Source organism: Rhagoletis zephyria, unplaced genomic scaffold (assembly GCF_001687245.7).
Source record: "Rhagoletis zephyria isolate East Lansing unplaced genomic scaffold, Rhagoletis_zephyria_1.1 Rzeph_scaffold_04528, whole genome shotgun sequence".
In the NCBI taxonomy this organism is placed as follows: domain Eukaryota; kingdom Metazoa; phylum Arthropoda; class Insecta; order Diptera; family Tephritidae; genus Rhagoletis; species Rhagoletis zephyria.
Window position 1 is genome coordinate 32,317 of NW_016161611.1, and position 11,551 is coordinate 43,867.

Here is an 11,551-nt window from a genome sequence, read left to right on the forward strand (position 1 = left end):
AAAAAAAAAACATTATGCCGGAACAAGAGCAAATGCAGACAAACCGTTAAAGCGATATACGCCTGTACGTAAATACAAAGTAATTAATGTAAATACAAGTAGTACTTATGTGTATTTAAATTTTTAATTTGATTGAATTTCTATTTATTTAGCATTAATTACAAAATATTTAGCAAAAACGGCAGCGCACGAATGTACACAAATACATGCGTACGTAAATAAGTATAAATATACAGATATGTGGTTTATGTGCGAATATATTTAACTTACTATAGGGTTTAGCTTTTTATCTAAGTACTGCAATATATTTCGTTGGCCTTAATGAGTAAAGAATCTACACTCACAAATAGAGAAATAAGTGGCATAAATTACACCATTGAGCTTGCAGTTAAGCATGAAATTTGCTTTTGTTCTTACGTTTCCGTCACTTAAGCAGGACCTTTTTTTTCGCACACATACGTATGCATGCGAACATTTATTTAGTAAAACATTTAGTTGGCATATTCATTGGGATTAAACTAAACTAAAAACAACAAACCAACCACTCATTTTGTATTTGTGCTGCTTTATATAAACCAAAGCAAAGTTATTGGCCACTTAGGAGCATAAATCTTCAACGGATTCGCCTTGCAGCAGCAACAGGCGTTGTTGCTCCTTCTTCTTCGACATACCTTTGGTTTTGCCACGTCGATTCACCACGCCATCTTCTTCGTCCATCATGCGGAGAATTGTCGTCTGTCAAGGCGCATAAGAAAAAGAAAGGCGTCAGAAAAAAATTCAATTACCGAAACGTCTTTGTATGTACAGATTTATGTGCCTAATAAGAATACATTCAGAGTATGAAAAAGTACAGACTTTCCGCATTCAATTCGCTTAGCCATGAAAAACGGCTGACAACATTTTTGTTAAGCACTGACTTTCTGCGACAGAATATGTACATATATATTCAAGGTTTTAGTAGTCAGCTGCGCTTGATATATTTGCCAATTAATACACCCAATTAGAAGGCACTCACTCACCTGATCTGAGCAATCCATGGGCGCCACTGAGATATCGCGTACAGCACGAAATTTGCCACAATTATTCAAATGCTCATTCTCCAGGCGAAAATAGTTCCATATGAAGCGTCGGAATACCTCCAATGGGCTGAGTATGGTCATCATAACATCGCCCTCCATGTAACCAGCCTCAATTAGGCTCATCGAAACTGTCCAACCGAAGCGCAACACCAAGTCCTCCACAATGCCAAAATAGTAGAACCACTTTGAAATGCAGAAAAAATAAAATAAAAGAAATGGAAACAAACGAAATAATAATAATAACTGCTTAATTGGATAAAACCAATGCAAATTTATAACTGACAGCTGCAAGAAAACTGTTTGGAGTCTAACCAACAATATTTTGCTTCTTCGCTCCTCTTAAGGCAGTGTCAGACGATTAAGCGTTTGCCAAAAAATTTGCTGCAAATCATATCCCAATCGCAAATATTTTTCTTTATTCCCAATCAGGACAAACAATTTGTAAAAATTTTTCAAAATAAAAAAAATAGCCCAATATAAAGAATATGCAAATGTGTAAAAATGTGCCAATCGTGTGACACTGCCTTTACACCAAATAGACATACATATGTATGTATGTACACTTACCGTCGACGAGTAGACAATTTCTTCACGCAAAAAGCGATTATCGCCAGCCTTGGCATCGAATAGGCCCCAATCCATTTTAATGTCCCACGTGTAGGCATAACAGGAGGACACAATGGCCGCTACTATCCAGCAATAGAACCAGGGATTATCCTTTGATGTGACATAATCAGCTGTGATGAGAGTGGAGAGGTGGCAAACGGTAAGTAAATTATGTATAAAAAAAAATAAACTTGCGGAATTTTGCTGGAAAAACGCTCTTCACAGTCAATTTAATTTATTTGCTGAGTTGTCAATTATGTTCAGTTAGTTATTATGTTTATGGCGCTATGGCACGGCATGAGCGAATCAATAGGGTCAAGTCAAATAGCAGTTATTAAGCAATATGTATGTATGTATGTATATACAAATATGTACAGTTAATGCTTTAAGAATAGCTTACCGAAATTATTTCTATCATTTATGCAAAGGTACAATGACACTTTCATCCTACAATGGTCTTTTAACAGAGAAAAATAGCTCGAAAAAATCTAAATCGCTAATTAATTCAGTGAATAATTATTCGTCGGTAATATCGAAGAAAAAACTGTTATTTGTACTGGAAGGTAATTTAAACAGCTGTCATTTACAGTTAAAACTGTAAATCTGGCAACATTGCTCATAACATTCATTGCGTGACTGAACTGTTTATTTACTTACTATTGGTCCCAACTTTAGTAAACGAGATGAAATCGAGCACCCGGTAAGATAGCGAGTTGTATGCAAAACAACGCAAAATCTTGGTAATTAACCAGAGTTTGGCCTTCTGGTTTTAAAGGTAGGTGAAAAAGTGCGTAGTGTTGTAAAGGAAAAAGTGCGATATTTTGCTTAAAATACTGGCACAGAGGAAGAACGTCCGAGAAATTTTCCAGAGATTTCGGGCTCCTTACGGAAGGTTTAAAGATCGGGAAGAACTTTCTTAAAAAATAAGAGCGGTGACTTGGGATCGGCAGGCAATTGAAAAATACGTATTAAGTAGTTTCGCAGGGATACCAAATTCATTCGTTACGCCATAAAGATAGATAAATATATAACAAAGTGAATTTTACACCTATGATGGCTTCTACTCATCACAACAATTCCTGGAAACCTAAATCCCTCAGAGAGTTCAACACCATTTTCGGCGGTAGGGAGTGATGGCCACATTGAGCCTATACTTCTCCCACTGCATATGACTAGATCGTCTCTCTTGAATGTGCAAGGCAAACGTATCCATATAAACACTCTTATATAAATTTAGTTACAAAACATAGGTTAAGAAAAATTTATATAATGTATATATTCAATATGCCGATCTCCCTGCATACATTGATTAACCCTGGGATTCAGTAATTCAGTCTCATCTCAAGTCACTAAATTTGAGATTAGCAATTAGTGACTATTTTTGTGACTTGAGACGATTTGGGTATTCAGAAGGGGAGAGTCACAAAAAGTTCACCAAAAATGTGTGGTGAAAACAAACACTGACAGTGAACTGATAGCGTTTACGTATGCCTTTTGCCGCGCTGCCCGAAGAGTCGCAATGGCCGAGTGGTCAAAGCATTAGGCTGGCAGCCGAGAGGGTCCGGGTTCAAGTCCTTCTCGGCCGTAGAGGATTTTTGTTATTTTTATTTTTTTATTTTTTTGTTAGTTTTATTTTTTTNTTTTTTTTTTTTTTTTTTTGTTAGTTTTATTTTTTTTTAACAATCTTTAGATTTTAATGTTTTAAAAACAAAAAAATTAATTTTTTTTCAATACATTTGTATGAAATTAAAACATTTTGGTTTACTTCCTAATGAAATTGTTGTTGAACTAATTTCCTCGCTTCATTTTCGCGTTTTTTTTTTTAATAGAATGGAAAGAAATAAGCGTTTCCTCCATGCTTCTATTCTTGTGACCGGCTCTTAGGCAGCTGACAAATTAGTGACTTATTTTTGAGACTAGAGACGTAAGACAGCGTACTGAGTACCAAATAGTCTCAGAATCCAAGTACACCACCAAAAGTCACTATTAGTGACTAGAGACCGCTTACTGAATGCCAGGGTAATTTTATGATCTTCACTATCGCCCACCCGTGGGGACCACTAAAAGTATGTTCACATATCAATATAATTTCAATCAAAGCCCGTTTTTCAATCACCCTGTTTACACAGGCAAATCTCAGATAGTTAGCCGTCGAATTTGTTGTGCTTGTTATTCTCACATCTCAATGAAATGTTATCTTTCTTCTCTGTACCACCGTGATCACTTTGTTCTGCTATATTAAGCAATTCAAATATATTTGAACTTAATATTTTATTAAAAATACCTTTACAGACCTCTTTTCCTTGCCTTTTACATTTGGCATTTCTCCTCTTCTTCGCAAAAATAATCGATAAAACTAGGCTGTACACCGGTTCATAATTACAGATAAACAAGAGACGAATTTTGTATCGCCAACCTCTTTTACTAATTAGAGATTAGGGAGTTAAGCTCGAAAATGAGGATAATCTACTTATGTATATGTAAACCTAGTATAAGTCGCCATGGTTGTTCTTATAGGTATTCGCCCTGCCAAGCCAACGTGCAGCCTATTTATTTTAGGGGAAATCATTTGCATTTATTTTCTTTCTTCATTACAAATGGTGTTTTATTATCAATGTCAGGCAGTTTTTTGCATTAAGTATGTATGTATATATTTATTTTGTTAACCATTTTAATTAATTGTTTATCATGCCGATTTCAAGGGTACTTCGCTTTAAGGATTATAATGTAGAAAAAAATTGCACACCGAACCTAGAAATTATAATTAATTCTAAATCTTCTTGCCAACAACGTTTTCAAACACATATTTTTATATATCTAACCATTTTCCGCTGTTCGTACTTTTGAAGCCACAAAGTGCTCGAGATAAATATTTATATAAGCGCTGCTTAAACTTTGGGCAGGCTTAATAATTCCCAACTGTCAACAGCTAAATGCTGAAATAAATTTATTTGCCTATCCGCATATGAGGTTCGTTTCGACTTTAATACCCGAGAGAGAATATAAAAACTTTGTCAGGAATACGCGCCTTATTTCATATTTATATGCAGATATACAAAGGCGTCGTTTAAAGTACAAAACCGCGTATGTGAGGTTGCATAAATTATTTTCTAGAGGGTAAAAACATTGATATTTCAAAATGGTTCTCTTTTTAATAAAGCAATCGCATTTCTGGCTGGTATATTTAAGGACGAATGGATAAGGCTTGAGCCAAGCGCTTGTGTGAGCAAATCCAATTTTTGGCGAAAAATGTCAGTTACGCGGTTTTGCAAAACGACGATACGCGGTTTTGTACTTTAAACGACGATATGTAATGTCTATGTTAAGCTTTTTCGGTATGTCGGGATTGTGGTGTCCGCAAAAGTGTGCAGTGTTGCCATTTCAGCCGTTTTCCGGCTAGATTTAGCCGGTTGCGAAACCAAACAGCTGGAGAAAATTCGGTTTAGCCGGCATCCGATTTGTTAGCCGCTTTGCCAAAAAAAAAAATTGCCGATTTTGCTCTTTGCAATATTTTCTTAAAAATTTTTATATATAAGTTTCCATTTTTACCAATTTAGCGACCAAAAATCTATTAGAAATGGGTAGCTTTATCTCGGGGAAATTTTTCATGTCGAACTGTGTTACATATATGCAATATAAATACAATTTTTTCTAATCCGAAAAGTCTTCAAATACTCAGCCGATTTCAAAGATTTTTATTTTAAGCACATAGACAGTGGCCAAATTTAAACTGGGACGCGACATTTAATGTTTGTTCTTTTTTATGAAAATATATGAAATTATTAAAATTTTCACCAAAACAAGTTTTGGCTATTTTTCTTTAGTTTTTTAGTGTTTATTATTTTTTATTAACTTTCTGCAAATTTTCACCACAATTTTTAAGCATCTTTAGAAATTTAAAGTTTTAGTATAATAAAGTAAAAAATTTAAAGTACCTAGCAGTTACCACCGATTTTTTGGAATTTTTTTGTTGACGGTGTTTGGCATTGTTTACATATAAAAAAACTTGTTGAACATAGTTTGTATGGAAAAAAAAAAATCGTAACACCGTCATTAAAAAAAATGCCAAAAATCACCAGTAAGATCTCGCTAGTTCAAATTTGCACCTCAATAAACTAGAATTTAATAGACTACAAAGCTGCATACCATAATATTTTCTAAAGATGCTGACTAAAAAGTTAAAAAATTTTGTTGAAATTGTGCAAAAAATTCATGAAAAATAATAAACATTAAAAAACTTAAGAAAAGTAGCCAAACCTTGTTAAAATGTCGCGTCCCAGTTTATATTTGGGTCACTGTATTTTTTTTTTTTTTTTAAGAACGTATGAGCACGAATTTTCATGTGACGCAAAAGGCTGAGTTCCAAGTTGGTATATTGCAAAGCATCAGCCTCTTTTATTTCTAAACTATAAATGATGGAAATGACCAATTTGCGCAACTAAGTTCCAATTCGGAAATTTTAACCGTCTTAGCAGTTTTTTTGGCCAATTTAGCCGGTCGGCCTAAAAAGTTCTGGCAACACTGCAAGTGTGCCTTACCGAACTTTACCGCAACAAAAAAAGTAGAGAAGTATTCGCTTAAATAGTTTTTGCGCTTTAAGTGAGAGGCGCAAAAGTTAAATTTAAATATTTGTCTCTCAAATAATTTAATTGCGTGCAGAAATCTGAAAGCATTCATTTAATTGCGAGCATAAGTAGATACTTAAAAAAGTTAATAATAACTTTAAAGTGTTCAAAGAAGATGGATATCAAAAATGTCTTCACACAACTTATTCCCAAGCATTTGATATTTGATACCATCAGCCACTTACCTGCGGTTGTTTGGAACTTGTAGGAGAATATTACAACAAAAAACGATGTTGCGTACTTGGCAGCATTCACCAGATGCGGAAAAGCTTCACGCGTGTCACGATAGCGACGAATACACTGAGCGAATCGCCAATAGGCCGGCAAAATAGCAACAACCGGACGCACCATAGAGATGTCCTTAACGCATGTTGTGCCATCTGGTGATGCAAAAAAAAAAATTTATTATAATTAGACGAATCCCAATAAGAAGAAGTGTAAATAAATACGGCAAACTTACCGTTACCCGACCTGTGCCAGTTGGGATTCTCACCAAAAAAGCAAATAACGAAGGGTATGTCAAGAAAGGCCGGCACAAGACTGTTAAGCTGATCGGCAAGCCAAAAATCCGCGAAGGTCACGAAGAAAAATGGCGCCATGACAACTCGACTAAGCACGCGCACCGCCCAATAGCGCGCCTCATGGTGAAACGTCTTCGTCGGATTGAGCAGAAATGCAATCATTAGTGTGTAGAGGAAAATGGGCGCCGAATACTGCGGTATGCCAAGCGGATCACAGTAAATGTAGCACAGCACACAAATGGCCCAAAGAACGCCAAACACTGAGGCCACTTCCATGATATTCTGCTCAGAGAGATGATTGCGCGGATCCAGCTCGAAGATGAGTACATGATTTACGCCCGACGAACGCCAGCCATAGACATTGACACCCCACAGAAAGAGGAATTCGATGATGAGAAAGGGGCCGCGAAACATACGCAAACCGACGCGCCAATCTTTGCCGAAGCCATGAAATATGGCCGACAGTACAACGGTGAGAAAGAGTACAACAAAAGCGCCTGAGAAGAGGCCAACCTTGAAGGTGGTCCATGGGCTTTGCTGCTCACCCAGCGGCGGCACACGTAAGCGNAAAAAATTTGAAAATAAACGAGTATATAAGTAAAAGAGAAAGTATATAAGAATAGAAAGAAGCGTTGCTTTAACATAGCACATGAGTGTTACTAATTTTCTCGTATAGTGGCGTAAAATTGCTTTGCAAACCAGCAAATCGGCCACTGATGTACACACAATGATAATCTGGGTTTGTAAGTATGTATATACATATTTGTCTTAAGTACATAAGCACTCAGTGAAAGTGTAACACTAAGCTCTTACCCCTCCCCGGCTACTGGCAAAAGCTCGCTTTGTTTACATGCATTGTTTGTAAACAAATTTGCCAAAAACATGTGATTTTCACTCTATTTACATCTCAATCTTCTAAACACTCTGCAACACGTGTCTCTTTGTGGTCATGCGCAGCACACCAAACACTTTTTTGCGCCAAAATATAAGCTCCACACTTTGACAACTACATTCTGAGCTTTCATGACGTCACCCAACCCATTGACAGCAGCTGTCATCGACCGCCCACCAGTATCTACAATATTTTCACTTTACACTGACCAACATCCGAAAACGCAAATAAGATTCATCCTCCGAAATGCGACTCATACCTCGTAGTTTATGTATTGTTTCCGCCATTCCGGTGTTATATGTGCGCTCAAGTGTTCGGCAAATTTCATTTTAAGGCGCGATTTATATTATTTCACTTTAATTTCACTAAATAATTGAACAGCACTCGTTTTTTCACTGGCAGCATTTTCACGGGCACAGTCAATACGAATACACTTTGACACACACGCACACACACACATTTGAATGAAAAGTGAAATTTGTGGGAGAACATATGGTCGGAAAATGCTTAGCTTTTGTGCTTGCATAGCTTTTCAGTGCCATGCAGCTTTTTGCGAGAAAAATTTAAGCTTATTATTAAATGGAATAACACGAAAATATATATTTGTTTTATTGGTGCTCAGTGCCTAAAACGCCAACTAAATTCGAAAACTTTCAAGCATGGATTATTTACGCAAAAATGTCTCACATCATATCGTGCGTTCTAGTTAGGACTGACACACACTCTAAAAAATCTGTTTAAAAATGCGACTATAAATCGAGTATATTTTTGTTTATTTTTAAAATTTTTTGGTAAATTTACACGATAAATATGTATTTTTCTCGTTTACACATTTTCGTGTGTAAAAATACTTTTTGTTAGCGGCTTTACACAATTCTACGGGTGAAATCAAACAGCAGATGTGTATTTTGTAGCTTTTACACACTTTCGTTGTAAATTTACGCACACCACAGCAGCTATATTACACTCTAAAAAGTCGGAAATTTAAACAAACTATTCTTTGAAGAATCGAGCATGTAATTTCGCGAATAATAAGGTAGGAAATCAGTAATCTACCTTTTAGCTAGGAAATCTACACATTTTTTTTTTAGAGTGCAACTCTGTCTGAGGTTTCTCTTAAAGCACACCATGCTTTTTGGAAGATCGTAGGAGGGTCTGCTTTCTCTTTCTGACTGCAGAATATTGCAGACCAAAGCACCAGCAAATTGTTAATAAGGTTTAAGTAAATTAGTAACACTAAAAAACCAACTAGTGGTCTATGTGAGACCTCAGGGATCAGCCCAGCTAACCTCATATTACTGAATGGTCAACAATATAGGTTTATCTGTACCCTAAGAAGAAAAACAAGAATATTGAACGACCATCTGCAAGAATTAAGAGCCAAAATAAATTGAAGTTAGCGCGGCGATTCATATTGGAAGCATACCAGCGAATTCTGAAGGTCAAAAGAAAGTTTACTCTTTTTTTACTAAAAGCTCAAAAATGAAAGAATATTAAGCAGAGCACAGCATCAGAGATGCTCAAGTGAACTACACCAAGAGGTTACTGGGTGGATATAGTTTAAAAAGATTCCAACTACACTCATTCTTTTATGACACTTTTGACTCAAGGATCACTTGCAAAAACTAGATATTTAGTTAACCAATCTCTGCTGCTTCTGCGATTCGATTAAAGAGACAACTTTTAACTACCCCCAAAGTATTAACATTTATTTATTAATTTTCATTTTGGGCCGGGATTGAAAAGTATCACTTACATACATATATACATATACATATATCTGTCAGATATTCATAATCAATTGATTCAGTCAATCAACTCTGTTGCTATCGTTGTACACCTGATGAATGCGCAGTCGAAGGATTTTTTCAGTGTAGCATCATCGTGGATGGATAATCTCCGGCTTTAATTTGAGAAAGTCTCTGAGGTTTTACAAGAAATTATATATAAATTACTCTTATTAATATCTTTTTAGGATTTCATAGTTTTTATAGTCCCACATTTATAATGTCTTTAATTTTTTTCAAAGTCGCTTGGTTTCGAAAATTTTCTAACCTCTCAAACTTCCACTTTCGCCGGAAAAAGTCATAATCAGAAACACTATTCCATAAAAAAGGGCATTCCGACACTCCCACTTATAACACTTTTTGCTTATAACCGTTTAGGCGGTTACAGCGTCAAATAAGAGGAAGAAGAAATTTTATTGACTTCCCCCTAAATTGAAGGCGGCAGCTTCTAGAAAACTATTTTCTTTCTACACTCAAATCGTCTTCTGTTCAGGTCTGTATGTATATAAGTATTTCCGTATTAATTATCAATATTTTTTACCCAAATATTTAAAATATTTGACAGTGACATTTTTAACCATCTTACCTTTCCTTGCTTTACGCCTCAAATGCTGTTTGCTTTGTTTGTTGCCGAAGGCGTTAACTTACACGTTCGCTACTTTGTATCTTTGTATGTATACCTGACCTTGGTTGAGATCAAATCATTATCTAATATCATTTAGTTATTGTGATCAAATGATCATTTAATAGGGAAGTCACTCAAAATGTAAATATGTATTCAATACTCTATAGTAAGTTATTGCTTTGATTGCATATCATTAGAAATGTAAACAAACCCAACCAGCGGCTGTCATAGCAAATAAATACAAAATTTACATTCGCGACGAACTTCATGCCACCATATAAACACGTTACTGTTTAGTAAAAATGCGCTCTGTGACTACTAAAGCAAAAGTAAACGGCGAGCGAAGGAGCGGGCCGGCCACCTGAATGCATTCACAACTGCAGCAATGCGGGTAGCCATTGGGCGCTCAGTGTTATCGACTTTCTAGAATGCGTCAATAACTGGCGATTAGGTAATTGCCCCTTAACAAAACCGTTGTTGGTTTTTTCAACCGCAACAGTAAGCTCTACTAACCAGAGACATAACTATTATAAGAGAAAAAACTAAAAGTCAATCAATAATTATTATATTAAGATAAATATTTTTCGAGTCATCTATAATTATTGTTCAAGGACTTATATTATAACAGTTCTTTCATAATAATTATGTGTGAGAAAATTTTTTTAAGTCATCCACAACTATTAATTTAAGACTTATATAATAAAAGTCTTTTCATTATAATTATCAGTGAGATAAATATTTTTGAGTCGTCCAAGACTTTTATTTTGAGACTTATATTATAAAAGTCTATTCGTAATAATTATGAGTGCGAAAAAATTTTGTAACGCTTAAAAGACGGGGCTAGTTAGGGGCCAGCTCGGACCTAGTTGGGGAGTAGTTTGGGATCAGTTCGGACCAGTTCAGGACTATATATACATACTTAATATAGGCCCTAACCTGTCCTAAACTACTTCCCAACAAGTTCCAAACTGTTCCCGAACTTGTCCCCAACTAGTCCCGAAGAAGTCCCGAAATTGCCACAAACTAATCCCGAAATGGTCCGGAACAAGCCTCGTCTTTTAAGACTTAAAAAATTTTTTTCGCACTCATAATTATTATTTAAAGTCTTTGAAGACCTAAAAATATTTATCTCGCTGATAATTATTATGAAAAGACATTTTTAAGTCCTAAAATAATAGTTATCGATGACTTAAAAAAAATTGTTCACACATAATTATTATCAAAAGACTTTTATAATTCTTTCGAAAATTTTGATGACTTTTTTAAAACTCCACCATGAAATAATTAATATTCTGGGTCTCTACTACTAACTAGTACGCATAATTTTAAATTACTAACTGTAACTGAGCTAATTATGTTTCTCATGGAACTTTTTGCAGTCATTTCAATATTTCAGTCAAACATAACAGAGAAACT

General features: G+C 35.4%; 1 protein-coding gene across 1 annotated transcript; it reads right to left on the reverse strand.

Annotated features, from left to right (window-relative positions):
- Nucleotides 1-7,482, reverse strand: PXo (P[[i]]-sensitive XPR1 ortholog). The gene is made up of 5 exons (XM_017626290.1): nt 6,771-7,482; nt 6,496-6,690; nt 1,647-1,816; nt 1,020-1,262; nt 1-735 (listed from the first exon to the last, which is right to left on the reverse strand). The coding sequence occupies exons 1-5, from the start codon at nt 7,480-7,482 to the stop codon at nt 598-600; spliced, it is 1,458 nt and encodes a 485-aa protein (XP_017481779.1). The 3' UTR covers nt 1-597.
- Between the last annotated feature and the right edge of the window lie 4,069 nt (nt 7,483-11,551).